The sequence below is a fragment of the Quercus suber genome, unplaced genomic scaffold (genome assembly GCF_002906115.3).
Source record: "Quercus suber isolate HL8 unplaced genomic scaffold, Cork oak 2.0 scaffold_372, whole genome shotgun sequence".
NCBI classification, from domain to species: Eukaryota; Viridiplantae; Streptophyta; class Magnoliopsida; order Fagales; family Fagaceae; genus Quercus; species Quercus suber.
In genome coordinates, this window is record NW_027069824.1 from 236514 (window position 1) to 253509 (window position 16996).

Sequence of the window (16996 nt, forward strand, 5' to 3'; positions counted from 1 at the left end):
GACGTTGAAGGGAACTTGAATTAGTTCTCTATCATGGGGATAAAAATATTCATGTCGAGTCAACTTCGCATTAAAAGCATTTAACCAAGCTCCATTGAAGTAAAGTGCATTGGCAAGGATGGATATTGTTTCTTTATCAATAGCACCAGGAGGGAGAACCTCTTTGATAAGCCCTTTCATCACATTCTCCGGCCGCCCATAAATTCTCTTCATTTCTTACTATCTCAGTCTACAAAATATTGGCAAGAATGAGCATCGCTTCTTTATTAACAGCATCAGGTGGGAGAACTTCTTCGAGGTGCACTAATCACATTCCTATCCCATAAATCACTTCATTTCTTACAATATCAACCCTCAAATATTTCAATGTTAACAAATTACAAAGCCATTTTCATAGCTATGTTTTCTCTCAAAAAAATAAATTCATTGTCATGCATGACATATGGTGGCAACATCATTCATAGCACCAAAAGCACAAAGATAATGACCAAAATGATAAGGAGGAAAATATATGGGGAAAAAAGAAGACTGTGGTCTAGTTGACTATATTAATTAAGGATGTGTTACACTTACAGTGACTTAAATCAAAGCTAAAAAATAAAAAAAATAAAAAAAAAAAACTAAAAAGGGATATATAGGTAATGCACCATCAGTGAACATTAAAAGTCTCATGCATACATATAGTTTGTATTATGTGGTGTGTGACAAATTATTAGATTCACTTATCCCAAAAAAATTCAAAACTCAGTTGCATTTAACCGCACTAAAGGATAATTTTTCTCAAGTTTTCTAGAATTGAATCTTTTAGCACGACTGTGATCCACAGCCATAGAGAGGAAGATGATGATAAACCATGAGACCTCAAGACCCTAAAAGCCTAACTAATACATATTTAACAACATTCATTAGAGTTGCAAATTAATGTGATTTGAAAATTAGCTAATCATTGTACATACTTTTTAATTAGCCATAAATTTGCTCAGTATGTAAGAAGATTTCAATTAAATTATCTAAATAAATTTATGGCGAAAGTACTATTTTGATCCTTACATTTTGTGGTTACAGTCAATTAGGTCTTTACATTTTGTTAACAGTCAATTTAATCTTTATTATTTTCAAGTTGTAGTCAATTTGATCTCTACTGTCAAGTACTAATGAAAAATGTTTAAGTGACAAATTAAACAGTGTGAATTTTTGGCACACTTAAAGTTGATATGGCTGCTAAAATAATAATAATAAATTGCCAAATCAGCATTTGTATTAAAAAAAAAAAAAATATATATATATATATATATATATCAATTCTAAAGAAATTAAAAATAAAAACTAAAATCCCAAAAAAAAAAAAAAGAGTTCAGATCTGGAAAATCCTAAACATGAACGAACATGAACCTAGAAAAACCAAAACCCAAATCAACCTTTGAAACTCATATACCAAAATCTATTAGAATCATTGTAAACTTGTTTGAATCACTCGAACCAAGAGCCTTGGAAAATTTATCCAATGGACTTTGTGTCCCAAATGATCCCACCCTACCGATCTTTTGTGATGTACCATTGATTGCTTCAAATGATTGACGAGGTGAAATGTTTAAAATGGCTGGACATACAATCCAATGGGAGCGTTATATTTTTGTGCTTTGGAAGCTTACGATTTTTCTTAAAGGAGTAGTTGAAGGATTTAGCTGTAAGGTTAGAGAGAAGTGAGCAAAGGTTCTTGTGGGTAGTTCAAAGTCCACCTACAAAGGACCAAAGCAAAGAGTCTTCGCCACCACCTGACCCCGATTTAGATTCATTACTCCCTAATAGGTTCTTGGATCGGACCAAAGTGAAGGGACACGTGGTTTTTTTTATGAAATGGATAAAGAGAGGGGACTCGTGGTTGACTAAGGCTGCATTTGTTTTGGGTGAAAACTACTTCCGGAAATGCTTTTCTGTAAATGCGGGTGTTTGGTTGCGCATGGAAAATAGCATTTCCGAAAATTCTTTTAAGTTGACCATGAGTCAAGGGTGAAATTCTTTTCCCTTTTTATTTTCACTTCAAATATCATTTTCCGGAAAACACAAAGAGAGAGCACGAAGAGAGAGAGAGAGAGCACGAGCTGCGAGCTCGAACCGCCGCTTCAAGCCCGGAGCAACCGCACAAGCGACCGCCGGCGACCTTCAACCCACGAACCAACGAACCCAGAGCCTTCGACCTTCGACCCAGACCCATCGCCACGAACCGCACGATCTCGTCGCCCTCTCGAGCTCGGTCTCTCTTCCTTGCTCTCTCTTCCTCGATCTCTCAGTTTTGTTTTTTTAAAGTTTGATTTTTGTTGTTGTTGTGGTGGTGTGGTGGTGATGTTTTGGTGGTTGTGGCTTTTGATTGCCGGAATTTGCTATCGGAATTTGTTGGTGAATTGACTGTGATTTTGAAATTTTTTGTAATAAAATTTGTTTGGATGCTGAGAAAATGTGAAAAAATTGTAGGAAAATAGCATTTTCAGAATAGAACCAAACACATGAAAATATTTTCTACAACAATTTTTATAATGCAACTAAACACTTGAAAATATTTTCCTTTCCCGAAAATCGCATTTCCAAAAAATAGGCTATTTCCGGAAAATATTTTACGGGAACCAAACATAGCCTAAATGTTGATTTAGGTTTTAATTTTTCTGGCTTCATCTTCGTCTATGTTCAAGATTTCCCAGATCTGAACTCTAATTTATTTTTGGTTTTTAATTAATTAATTTATTTAAAATTAATAAATTAATTTTCTTAAATTCAGAAGCTGATGTGGTAATTTTATTATTACTATTTTAGCAGTCACATCATCTTTAAGTGTGCCAACAATGTATACCGTTTTCCATCTAGACGTTTTCTGTTAATAGTTAATGATAGAGACCAAATTGATTACAATTTGAAAATAACAAAAACCAAATTGACTGTTATCAAAATGTAGGGACCAAATTGACCATGGCCCCAAAATGTAAGGACCAAAATAATATTTTCGCCTAAATTTATATACATAATAAAAGTTTCAAACACTCAAAATTACAACAACCTCATGTCAATATCATTTTATTACAAAGAATTATAATAATTAAGTCTTGCGCCTTCTTTTAAAGGGAATTAAATCTTGATCTCTGTTATTAGTATTTGAAATAATAACCTTACCCTCCATCCTTTTTATGAGAGTAAGAATTGTCAATTAACCCAAAATTCATTGGGTTAGTACAATGATAATGAGAGAGAAAGATGTTCAAGTTACATTTGGTATAACTTCATAAGAATTAAATATTTTTTGCACCTTTTTTTTTTTTTTTTTTTTTTTTTTTTATACAAGATAAAAATTCTACTATAATTAATCTAAGTGTATATGTGTGTAAAACTCTCTCCTGAAGAGTCAAACTCGACCCTTACCCCTCATACTTTACAAGCACTTATACTTACAGAGTGACCACCTTTTTTGCACCATTGATTTCTATTAGATCTAAAAAAGAAAAAGCATTCATGTAATGTCATTATTGTTCTATAGAAATTAAGTGATTTAAGCATTAACTCTTCTTATCAAAGGGGAAGAAAAAAACCAGCATTAACTCTCCACTTCCTTCATGTTATTATCTTCTTCATTGCATTCTCTCTCAAATTTTTCTTCTTGTACTGGAAAACCTCAGAAATACATGGCAAAAGAGTACTGGAAAATTTAGAAATGCATAGAAAAAGTCACAATTGTTTTAGATAATGATTGTTGAAGCTGAGTATTTCTGAAATACTCATGGCCAATTTTATTCAAGGTTCCACCAAATTCATATAAATCTAATTAAGGATAAAAAAAACTCATGGCCAATGTCGATGTTTAAAAAATTAGTGCTCTAACAACATTATCTCCTAGCACTAGATCCACAGGTTTCCAACTCCAACATATATATATATATATATATATATATACTTTTTGCTGTTTTTGCACAACCTTTTTTGGGTTCTAAATAATTCATTTATCACTTTTTTTGCTAAATTCTCAAATGGCATGCATCCATGAGAGGAGCTGCTAGTTTTACAAAAGAATAGAATTTATTCCCTTCTTAAAAATCTCTCCGGGGCAACACACATAGCCAACCAAATATCCTTATCTTTCTTGGACTACTTTTAAATAATTGATAATTTAAAGGGCAACGCAAATTTAAAAAAAAAAAAAATGCAGGATATGTCCATGGAACAGAGGCTCCAGTACTCCATAATCTCACAAGTCACAACGAAGTTATTGCTTCTCATAATTAAGGGATAAAAAATAAATCAAATAAACTTAGATTGCTGTTGGGAAGATGTAGACAAGTGAGAAGAGAAAGAGTACGGTACAAATGGAGAGTGGGGAGAGTTAATGTTTTTTATTTATTTAATAAGAACAATTAACGGCTTAGATCACTAATTTCTAGGAAAAAATAATGATAATGTAATAAATGTTTTTTATCCTTAGATCTAATATATATCAATGGTCCAAAAGATGTATAATTCTTATAAAATTACTTTAGGTGTAATTTGAACCCAACTAGTTACAATTGGTACAACTCTAAACAAAATTATACTAATATTACACGAAAATAATATAATTTAGTGACAGATTTATCAAAATTCACATCTAATTAAAAAATATATATATATTTAGTGCATCAGGTGTCACTTGAACTTAACCCATAAAAATCACAAAATAAAGTATTTAAAATTTGAACTTATAAATCCAAATAAAATTAAATTTGAAGAGACTCAATAAGCCCCATAATACAAACAAATATCAATTACCCTAAAAGGGGGTTAAGTACAACTCCAACAAAGAATATGATCTCAGATATCTCTTCTCTAACCATGAAGATGAATGGATGGTTTGCCACAAAACTTGGTCGTGGAGGTGGAGGTGAAACTGAATAGAATGTGCAAGCAGAGACACAAGTAACAGCAGCAGCCTCTGTACCTTCCTCATTAACTTCAATACAAGATTTTTGAAAAATTTTGGATACAAAAACTTTGTCACTTTCAAGAGAATAATCAATCATTTCTGTGAAGTCTGCAACCATCTTATCAAAAGGCAAGGTCAATTCTAGATGTTTTATGATTTCAGAAGCTTCAAACTCGTATGAAAACTTAAACTTTGGAATCAACATCTTGGAGAGATATACTTCTTTTAGTTTGAAGCAATTATCTAATAACTTTGGGGTGGAATTGAACTTCTGAATTAGATCTTGGAACCCATCTTTCATGATGGGGAGGAAAACATACATAGAGAATTGCCTATTGTCTTGTCCCCCATGATATGGGATCTTAAGAACCTTAAAATCCTTAAAGCATCCATAAAAATGTTTCTCCTCTGTGTCTCCGTTCATAAAGGGAACTTGAATTGGTTCTCCATCATGGGGATAAAAATATTTATGTCGAGTCAATTTCGCATCAAAAGCATTTAACCAAGCTCCCTTGAAGTATAGTGCATTGGCAAGGATAAATACTGTTTTACGGTCAATAGTGTCAGGTGGGAGAACCTTTTCGATGAGTCCCTTTGTCGCATTCTTAGCCCATAAGTTCACTTTATTCGCTACTATATCAGCCTACAAAAGTATTTCAAAGTCAAGAAATTGTAAATTATAAAAAAGGACACCAATAATGAACGGATAGATAATGCATCATAGGCAGCTAAACCTTAATTCTCATGCATATGTCTCGTATTATTTGGTATGTGAAAATAATTAGATACTAAAGAGAAAACTGAAAGCAAGCCATGATCCCTAGAGGCTCAATATATATTTTGAACTACAATAAGAGTTTATTTGGCAAGCTATAAGTCACATTTTCTTTTTATTGGGGACCTACACGAAAAATAAAAAAGAAGGGATTTTCTTCTTTTTCAATACTTTCAAGTTTCAACAAATAAGCACTTAAGAACTCATCCAAACACACGTTAATTATTAGACTTGACACAAGCGATATGAATTAGAGATATATATACTATTTTCAACTATTATGAATGAATGGTAATCAACATGCAGTTTCCTATTGTAATTCCAAAAGTACAAAACAAAACGTTTTATAATAATAAAACTATTTCAAACAGTATATATCCTAAACTTAGAAAACCCTAAAAGTCTAAAAGACAGTATAACAAAAATCTCAAAAAAAAAACTAGTAATTATACTACACTCATATCATTATCATTCTCTTTTATACTTGTAATAAAATAACTTGATGTAAAACCCAAAAGCACAAATATTGTGATGAGATGAATTTCGTACCTCATTCACAAAGTCCACAGCTTTTGTTTCTGCTCCGAAAACGGTTTCGGCAATCTCCTTGAAGGAGGGTTTCATAGGGAAATGTTGATCAATCCAAACCCCGTTAAGAGAAGACAGAATCAGACCTTCATTGGTGTTGGTGTTGGTGTTAGTGTTCTCAACGGGTGCACCAGCAGACATCATTACAGAGACCTTGGCTTTGAGATCATCAATGTCCTTTGCTTCGAGGAAGTCCAGCAATTGCTCCAACGTGCGATCTCGTGAACCAAAAGCCAGAATGCTCAATGCGTTGATGATTGACATTGGAGACATCACGAAATTTTTGTTGTTGCGCCCTTCATTGTTCTCTTCGTTGTTGCACCCTTCACTGATCTCTTTGAGCGTGAGTTGCCAAGCCATGCGCAGACAGTTCTCCATCCTTTCTTTTGAGTCTTGACCTTAGTATATGCGACTTGCTTGGGTTGTATTCTAGTAGAGTTCTTATAAGAACCGAAGGTTTGTAAATGTCAATATGATTTCCTTTTGTGTGAGCTAAATTGTAAAAGCATATAAGCGTACGTGCTTTTGCAGATTTTATATAAGAGCATATTAAGTAATAAGTTAAATAGTAAATTACACCCATAATATTTATACTCTCAAATTTCAGAATTTTGAATTTATCCCCGAAGTTTGGGGTGTTTAGATTTTTACATCATAACATTGCAAAATTGGATTTTACTCTCTAAATTTTGAATGTGTTTAGATTTTACACTTCAAATTTTGAAATTTTAGGATGTAAAATTCAAATACTCTTAAACTTTAAGAGTGTAAAATCTAAACATCCCTCAAATTTATGGGGTAAAATTCAAATTTTGAAATGTTAAGGTGTAAAATCCAAATACCCCAAAACTTCATAGATAAAATCCAAATTATAAAATTTCAGGATGTAAAATTCAAATACCTCTAAATTTTAGAGGTATAATTTGTAATAGTACAAATTTTAATTTCATAAGTATTTTATAATCTTATGTGTAAACATTTTATATTTAAATTTGCAATAGCCTTGATGAGAAATGGATATGCTCTTTAGTTTTGAGATCTATGATAAAAGAGCACCCGCATCAGATGTGCTAAATGTACCAAATGCCAAATATTTTGCACATTTGGCACACCAAACACAAAAAACTCCCTATATCAGATATTCCAAATGCTATAATTTTTGCAACATGCTACAGTATCCTCACATATTTGCCACTATACGGACAGATGTGGCAAATGCTTTTATTATTTTTTTATTCTTCTTGCTCTCTCGTCTCTTAGTCAGTCTCACTCTCTCAGCCCAATCCTCTCCTCTCTCTCACCCCATCTCTCGCCCCAATCCTCTCATCTGAACCCCAACTCTCTCCTCTGAACCCTAACCCTCACTGCTCTTCCACGCTGGCGAAGGTGGGTTTCTGATTGAAGGTGATTTTTTTTTTAGTGCGGAGGTTGGTTTTTGATTGAAGGTGGCTTTTTTTTTAGTGGGTTTTTAGTTGAAGGTGGGGCGGTTGAAGGTGAGTTTTCGGTGGAAGGGTTTTCAGTTGAATTTGAGTTTTTTTTTGTTGGGTTTTCGGTTGAAGGTGGGTTTTCGGTGGAAGGGGCTTTCGGCTGAAGGTGAGTTTTTGGTTGAATGGGTTTTCGTTTGAAGCTACGTTTTCAGTTAAAGGTCAATGGGTGGTGGTGATGAAGGTTTTGGGTCGGTGATTGGTTGAGGCAGTTGATGGGTTGCGGAGGATTTGACTGGGGTTTGGCTGGATTTGTTTGGGTTAGGGTTTGGTTGGGATTTGTTTAGGTCGTGGAGGAGTTGGTTGGGATTTGATGGGTTTTGGTTTGTGCCGTGTGTGGTGGCTTGTGTTTCAGTTTGTGTGGCTTTTGTGGGTTTCGATTTGTGTCATGTGTGGGTTTTGGTTTGTGTAGTGGGTGGACTTCAGTTTTTCTGGAATGTGCAGTGGGTGGTGGCTGTGGCTAATTTGGTGGAGCTGTGGCCGTGACTAGTTCGGCGAGGTTGTGACTAGCTTGGATAGGTGGTTGTGCCGTTGATGGGAGAGAGGATAATATATTATTTTAATGTGTAGTAAATATTATTTTAATGTATATAATTGAATGATAAAATATCTGATAAATGAGATGTTGTAAAATGATGTGGAAAAATAATAAAGTAGAGTTTTAGTGTGGCAAAATGGCATAATTTTTGCAACATTTGATAAAGATACTTTAACAAGAGCATTTGTATTTCTATGGAGATTCCCAATTTATGTTTCTAATTCTATTTATTGTACTTTGTAGGGACCTTTTACGCTTTTGGGCCAAAGCTTTCTGCTGTGGGTAACAGGGTAAGGAAGTTGGACTTAGCTCTCTTTCCGCAGAATCTACTATAGTGGAGTTTAGCAAGAGGTTCGTTATTAATTGTAATTATAAAAGCATGTATTATATTGTTGGGGTCTATACCAAAATGATGGCATATCAATGGTGATATCTATAGTCATTCAAAACCTGTAATGCATATCAATGGTGCTATTGTTGGACCTTTAATATACTTTTTTGGGAGCTAAAAAACTTGTTGGAGTTTTCATCCATTCTTCAATCTATATATATATATATATATATATATATATATATATCCATGTTGTTTTTCAAAAGAAGAATGCGAGACACAACTCCAATAAATTATAGGTGATTATATTGTTATATTTTGACCTTTTATTTTCCGGTTACAATCCAATATTCAACCGTAATAATTTGTTACTCCAATTATATATTACTTCATCCAGAAATCTTTTTTCTTTTGTCATTTTAATAGCAGTGATGATTTCATTAAGTCCTAACTTGGAGTGAATTTAGACCATAAATTAGATCTTATAACCCATCATTTTACAAGAATAAATATAAAAGAAAATTATCAATTATCTTGTCCTTTTCAATATACCATCTTATTAAACTGTCTTTGTAGGATTTATGAAAATGTTTCTCTCTTTTATCATGCCAATCACAAAAAGTCTTGTAATTCAATTGGCTGACACCACTTCATTATAATTATCAAATTAATTAATAAAAAAAAAAAGTATAATTCATTCCGATGGAATTGTTCAATTTGACCAGAAAGGACTAAAGTTTGAATTCTTCTTTTTCTGTAAGAAACAAAGTTTGAAAAGAAAAGATTTTAATATGCTTTTTTTTTTTTTTGAGTAAATGCATTTGTACGTTCGATTAAGTCAAACTTAAAATTTCCAAAATATTTTTGCTTTATACCAAAACGAGAGTTCTCTGAAAAATACTTATATACAACACCGCACACATTTAATATAGAAAAAAGAGAAGACAAATTTTAAACAACAATACATCTACTTTCCTTGTAAAATTAATCTACTTTGTTGAATCTACTGTAAGCCAGGAGAACAATCTGCCAATTCAAGTTCTGCCATTTTTTCCTTCCCACAAAATAAAGCAGCTCATCAATAAATAAATGTGCTCCCTGCTCACATCTCCCAATTCCAAATTATTTGAACAAGGGTAAGACTTAAGTATTGTTCTTTAAGTTCTCATCTTAAATTCTACCATATAAATTTTTTGTTATAGAATGAAAATATATTTTTTAATTGAGTAGCCATATAGCTAAATCTTAAAAGAGAAACCTAAAAAACAGCACTTAAAATACTATACTTAAATTTTGTCTTTTGAACAAATACTTGATTATTTTCTCATTTTATTTATTTATTTATCAATGTATAGTAGCAATATGAAATCTTATTATAAATGGTGCTGTGCGGACAATTCACTAACGCGATCACCAACTACACAACAACACCACGCACAATAATTTGAAAAAACAAAAGTTTTCATTTTTCTTCTTCAGAGGCCTAATAGCCTTGCCCATGGATCCAATGTGCTTCCAAAGGACCAGAAAAGAAAACGAAAAATATTTTCCATCTTCAAAGAGAGCTGCAAATCTTCTATCGGCACAGGCAGCACTCCGAACTTGAGATTGCATGGCTCATCAATTTTGTGCTCTCTTGGCATATATTTATTGTGAGAAAAAAAAGGCAAAAAGATAGGACCCATATAACATTACCATGTGCTCAAAACAGGGAACTTAAGACTACCCCATAACAAATCATGAAATGAAACGCTTAAAATACATACCAAGTTTCCTGGCCAAGTTACCAAATATTGCTCCCGCAAACTTGATTTTCTGCCATAGATCTAACCATCCGGTGCCTCACATCCAAAATAAACCAACTTATGTGCCTCCAAATGTAGAGTTAGTGGCTAGGCTTAGTGCCTTGAAACAAATATGCATTGTCCAAAGCACCCCATATCAATTTTTATTTTTTTCTTTTTCTTTAGATAATAGATAGTGGGGGATGGGGGTGGAGTCCGAACCCCATACCAAATTATGCTAATGTTGATATATGGTATAGATGCTCTGGAATAACAGCAAGTAAACAAAAATTCCCAAAGAGAGAATTATATTTGGTATAGGATGCCTCAAATTCTTATAAAAAGTGTACAATTACTAACCAACAAAAAATTCTCTCTCCGAACTGAGTGCAGCGAAACTTGAAATGTCTACCTTGGTCTGGTTGAATAACAGACATCCAAAGAAGTAAAACAAACAGTCACAAAGTATACAGAAAATGTATTAATTGATCAACAAAAATAATAAAACCACAGTAACCTTCTTGGCTGACTTGGCACGTGGGTATTGGGTTGGGTTGGTGACTGTACCATCGGATCCTTCCTGCTCGCACATGCGTGCAATTTTTTTGGGGAGATTATTTTTTTTTGGGAAGGGGATTGGTAAAAAACTAAAATTGAGAGAAAAATGTGTACCTAAACACATTTTTGTTTCATACAAGTCATTGAAAAGGCAACATTAATACCATAACCAATGAAGAGCAAGGGTAAACTATAGTAAAGCATAAAGCTACATATCTTTATTTATTTTTTGATAAGTACATAAAGCTATATATCTTCACATCACAAAAACCCAAACATACATAAGGCTAATTTTAAGCTGGGATGCTCAATCCGTCAGGTCAAACAGGTAATAGTTATTTTGTCAGTCATTTTCCAGATTCCCAAAACAAAAAACCCACATAAATCCGAGCTACATCTACCATCTAGCAATCTTTCCAATATAAACGGACAAGGGTCCTGATCAGTGAGATGGTACAATGTACAACTCAACAAAAATTCCTTCTAAATCTAGAGGCTAGAAGCAGGAAATAGCATTACAAGATCAGCAATGAATGTAATAAAAGCATTCACAGGGTAGAGAATTATCAATTTCTGGGGTTGGTGGTGAGGAGAAGAAAGCAATTAAAAAAAATTACACAGAAACCACCAGAGATCCACCAGAGACTCTTAACCATCCATTTGTTTTCTTTGACAAAATTGTACGAAAATTGTACACATTAATTGATAAATAATATATCAAAGACATCAAAAGTTCATACATGTTCAACAGAAGAAGCTTGCTGCTAAATATTAATCTCAACCTAGTAAAGGAGAGCAACTTTTACTATTAGATTAAACTGCAACATCAGATAGTAAATAAAGAACTACACACATTAAGTCCATGTGAAGGAAGGGTAAAAAAAACAAACATACTGGGTACAACCTACAAACATAGCTTAGAGATAACACAAATTAACTAACTGCAATTTAGCATCCTCCACTATCCTTTCTACACATCTGAAACAACCATACTACTTATGTTGATTAAATTATCAGGAACTCACCAAGGTGGGAGTTGGATCTCTAACAATCTAATAATAATTATCAGTACGATGGATAGAAGATTGGGTTACTTGAATCATAACGCTGTGACCTAAAATGGCTAATGTTATCCAACGTTGCCCCCAAAACTCTTCGACTGTATTCATAATTGTTGCCATTGAAATGTGATCCATACCCATTAGATTGATTAACTACACCTGGAGGGGCCGGCACTGTATTAAAGAGAAGCTCTTTTTCAGAACCAATAATTACATTTTTTGGGGTAGAAGGATAAGCAAAGAAGGAATTAGTGAAAAGATGAGAACACATCACCTTGAGGATGATTAACTTGGTAAGCAGAAAAACTTGGCTCTGATAACCTTCCAGAGTGCTGAGACATTTCCATGTTGTTAATTGGCACGGGGTGAGATCTTGATTTATGAGATGAATTTGGCGTGGGTGTGGTTGCCATTGGAGTTGAGGGCTTGTCTTGCCCAGATATCTGTTCACCATGTACCGATTGTCATAATCAAGAGCCTCAACCAAGATTGGGTTCTAAAATTCTTATTATCATTCAAAACTTCTACTTAATTAGGCTCAATTTTTCAAGCTAAGGTTGCAAAAGTCAGTCTACGCCAATCACTAAGAACCCCACCATGAGCAAATTTGACTGCAATTTCATCAAATGTGCACCAATCAAACTAAATCTGACTGGGTTAACTGAGAAGGATTCTCAGTCATGATGGATTGCACACTGATTGAACACAAGCTTGACAGTTCAATTATTAAGGAAAAGAACTCAAGCCCATGAAAGAGCCAGGGAACTTAAGAAAGTAAGTAAACTAAATTGAAAGACAATGAAATAAATCCTAGAAGAAAAACTATTCTGAAGCTAAAATGGTACTCAACAAAGCACAGCAAGTAGAAACCATAGGTAAAACAGGGACGCACCGCAAATTTTAGTGTTCGATTGTAGAGGGACACAAGGCCAGAGAAAAGCCGGACAGCATAGTCTGCAACCTCTGCAGATTCATATTCTGCAAAGGCAAAACCTTTAGGTTTATCTGTTTCCTTGTCTCGGGGAATGTACAAGTCTACCACCCGCCCTGCTTGAATCAATATATCATACAAGACCCTATCGCTCACCCTCTCATCCAGATTACCTTTGTAAGAAAACGAATAATAACCACATTAGAACAAAGGCAAAAGAAGCCCCGCCTCACTAACAATTTGAATCAAATACGCTTTTTTCATATCAATTTTTCTGATAGATAGCTTTTTTCACATCAATGAATGTATCAGAATAAAAAACCATACAAAAAGCAGGAAAAAATTAAGTATATCACAGGCTTAATGCTTCATTTGGTACATCTTCAAAAACTACAAAAATAAACACCTGCATTCCACCCAAAAACTTATGTATAGACAGCACTTACATTGACACTTAGATGATGCGCACGCACGTGGGATGAAATAATCACATAATTAAAGTGTGATAAACAGACAAATTAATTAATAACCAAAACAAACAAATTAATTAATTAAATAAAAGTGTTTTGTTGAAGTACATCAATACATATGATTCTGACCAGATATAACACAACTAATGATATTCAATTGATAACAGAGAATCCATTAACTACAAATAATTTAAGGAAATAAATCAATAACACATAGCTTTACTCTACAAACTCAAACAGAGCTCACTTTTCACACACATACACAGAGATTTCTACACTGAACTTCATATCTAAAATCAAACAGTTTAAATGAAAACATAGAATAATGAACTAAAAGTTTCAAATTTTGGGACCCAGAAACCCAAAAATAAAAAAGCACTCAAATCAAAAGGAGCCTAATGAATTCTTACATGCAAAATTCAATTTTAGCAATTTGGTTTTCAAAAACCAAAAATAAAAAATTTTAAAGCTTTCTAACCAACCCAAGCAAAACAAAATTAACAAAATTCAAATGGAACTTACCAACATAAACTTTGCAATCTGAGTTTCCTGACATGGTTAATGCACTTGGATTTGAATACGATGCGAAACCCTAGGATGAAACGACGCCGTAGAAGCACGAGATATTATTCTGAACCGGAGGCCTCTGAATCCAATAATTATAGTCTAGTCTCATCCAACTTGAACATGTCGTTTGAGATACAAATATAAAGAAGGTAGGAATCACCGACATTGGGTTTAGAGAGATTTAAATACAACCGTGTTGCAGCGTATAGGAAGTCAACACGTCGCGGGTTGTCCGGGTTCTTGTTGTCTTTTTGTTTTTTCTTTTTTTATGATAATTGACAAGTTGTCATTTTTTTTTTTAATGATAATTGAGGAGGAGTATCTGTATTTTAGTTATGTTTTTCCTTTTTTGTTTATTTTAGGGGAAAAGTTAATGGATGGACATTATTTTATGAAATATTTTATTAAAACTTTTTATGAGTGAGGAAAAAATTATTTTTTCCAACTCTTTATATTTACAATAAAAGTAGTATAAAAATTTCTTAAAAATTGTCTATTAATAAATTACTTAAGGACACCGACCTTTTTTTAACAATAGGATGGAAAAATTTAAATTTTAAAGCTTTATGATTTATTGGGACACTATTTCTAAATAAAATATCTAAGTGTGTTTTGTATTTGTGGCAACCTAGTGTCAACGGGCCAACTGAGACTCAACCTATTCTAGCCTCCGCTGCTAGCAAGATGCTCGACTCAGCCCACTTGATCTCTACCCAACAATTTTTTCAATTAAATAGTTACCACTTGTAAAAATACTTGTAAAGATAATGGTGATGGCAATTGACTAATTGAGTTGAAACAATTATGCTGCAGTGCCAATATGTGAGGTGGTCTTAATGATCATGGATGCAGCGGGACTGCTATTGGATGATATGATAAGTGATAACTAGTAACTACCGTGTATGAAAGATGTTAACTGTATTAAGGAGAATTTTATTATAATTCATTCAAATAGTTTTCTATATCTTTCCCATAATTGTGCTCTTGCCATGTTCAAGTCCTAAATTATCCAAACTTTCCTTGTTGCTTGTTGATTTTGTATGATAACATAGGTTGGGGAGAAAATTGCTTTTTGCCCCTTTTTGAAAAAAAATTCAGCATTTTGCCATATTTTTCAAACTAATTAAGGAAATGCTCCTCTTTTGAAAATCAAGTTTCTGAAAATCGATTTAGGCCCTATAGTGGCGTTTTTAAGGACCCTATAGTAACGTTTTAAGGACCTATAGTGACGTTTGGTAACTCGATTTTTATAAAGTTGAGTTACATGCAATTTTTTTTCTTTTTTTTTACCTATAACTCGACTTTATGAAAATCGAGTTACAAAACGTCACTATAGGTCCTTAAAACGTCACTATAGGGCCGCTATAGGGCCTAAATCGATTTTCAGAAACTCGATTTTCAAAAGAGGGACATTTTCCTAATTAGTTTGAAAAAGAGGGCAAAATGCTAGATTTTTTTTCAGAAAGGGGCAAAAAGCAATTTTGTCCCATATGTTGGCAACATGTATCATAGTCAAGGTTATCAAAATCGGGATCTTACGTAGGATCATTGAAGGTATGTGGGATCGTAGATCGTAAGATCGGATTGTGAATTATAACATCCTACATATTTTCAGATTTAAAGCAAAAAATACATTGATAATGACTTTGTATGTTGAATAATCATATAAATTATAAATTCATCCATAAAAAAACTAAGATTTACATCATATGATGTAATTTGCATGTCATATATCGTTAAGTCTATACTAACGAAACAAATATATTTAAGTTTTGACCCAGTGTATTTAAAAAGTTCAATAAATGTTTAATTAGCAACCAAATACCAAAATATTTATCAAAACATATGGAAAATATTTTCTAAGTTCTAAGTTCCAAGTTGGAAATCCAAATTAAGTTCGCAAATGGAAGGTAGCTAACTATAATATGAAATCCAAAAGTAAGATGAATATTAAGGTGAAGTGAACATTTAATTATTCACATTCTAAAGTTCTTATAACCACCGTCCTAAATTCCTAATTATCATCATCAATTTCATTATCTATGTAGACATTATATATTTGTATACTAGAGCTATAAAAGACATCAAGATACAATTTCACACTCAACTATTCAAGTTATACCACTCAGCAACAATTAAAGAACATGCTAAAAAAAAAAATCAATCAATCAATCAATATACAAATACAATCATAACTAATAGAATTATTTATAAAAAAAATATGTTAGTAATATTATAACGCAGTACAGCCAACATCAAATTCTTCATTTAGAAATGATGAAGCATTCCTTCATTTTGATTATAAATGAACTAAAAACTAAAAAACATTTGCTCAAGTTAACATAATTTTATAAAAATAAAATAAAAAATCATATCATCACAACATGAAAATATAAAATCCCTTAAAGCTTCATCAAAACAAAAAATTTATCCCATTAAAAAAAAAAAAATTATGTTTTTTGTAAGATCCGTAGAATCGGTAAGATCCCATATAATCCTATGATCGTACCATTATTACCATCCTAGTGCGATCCTAAACGTTTGGGTGAGATGGGATTGTAAAATCGTGCGATCTTACGATCCAAATCGTGATTTTGACAACCATGATCATAGTATTCATAATAAAATCAGTGTGCAGAGGCAATGAATTTCCAAAATAAATTACACTTTGCTTCTTCTGAAATTTTTACCTTTAGCCTTTTATGCATCCTAATAGCTTCTTAACACCAGTTAAAACCATCAACAGACAGGACATTTTTTTTATTTGTTTTGTTTTGCCTTTTCAGCTGTGGAAGAAATTAGTTTAGGAAATGCTAACCAAGTGTTACTCCTTACAACAGCTACTGCCAATTTATGCATAAACAAATTTTGGCAAGTGGAACATGCAGGTCTAATATCACCTTAATAGAGACAATTTGAATTTTCAACACAATTAAGAAGCAAATTAAATTATAGCACACCTCTAGAGTT

The 16996-nt window shown here is 32.9% G+C and overlaps 2 protein-coding genes across 2 annotated transcripts; both read right to left on the reverse strand.

Annotated features, from left to right (window-relative positions):
• Positions 1 to 4781: 4781 nt before the first annotated feature.
• LOC112022868 (serpin-Z10) lies at positions 4782 to 6662 on the reverse strand. The gene is made up of 2 exons (XM_024055494.1): positions 6264 to 6662; positions 4782 to 5582 (listed from the first exon to the last, which is right to left on the reverse strand). The coding sequence occupies exons 1-2, from the start codon at positions 6660 to 6662 to the stop codon at positions 4782 to 4784; spliced, it is 1200 nt and encodes a 399-aa protein (XP_023911262.1).
• A 5100-nt stretch (positions 6663 to 11762) lies between these two features.
• Positions 11763 to 14143, reverse strand: LOC112017251 (protein HSH49). Its single transcript, XM_065760569.1, has 4 exons — positions 13982 to 14143; positions 12951 to 13162; positions 12333 to 12501; positions 11763 to 12232 (listed from the first exon to the last, which is right to left on the reverse strand). The coding sequence occupies exons 1-4, from the start codon at positions 14013 to 14015 to the stop codon at positions 12063 to 12065; spliced, it is 585 nt and encodes a 194-aa protein (XP_065616641.1). The 5' UTR covers positions 14016 to 14143; the 3' UTR covers positions 11763 to 12062.
• Between the last annotated feature and the right edge of the window lie 2853 nt (positions 14144 to 16996).

Coding starts and splice junctions, on each gene's coding strand:
- LOC112022868 (XM_024055494.1), bottom strand. CDS start 6,662: ATGGCTTGGCAACTCACGCTCAAAGAGATCAGTGAAGGGTGCAACAAC. Junction 5,583..6,263: donor CTGTGGACTTTGTGAATGAG/GTACGAAATTCA, acceptor ATACTTTTGTAG/GCTGATATAGTAGCGAATAA.
- LOC112017251 (XM_065760569.1), bottom strand. CDS start 14,015: ATGTCAGGAAACTCAGATTGCAAAGTTTATGTTG. Junction 13,163..13,981: donor AGATTGCAAAGTTTATGTTG/GTAAGTTCCATT, acceptor TTTCTTACAAAG/GTAATCTGGATGAGAGGGTG. Junction 12,502..12,950: donor ATCGAACACTAAAATTTGCG/GTGCGTCCCTGT, acceptor CATGGTGAACAG/ATATCTGGGCAAGACAAGCC.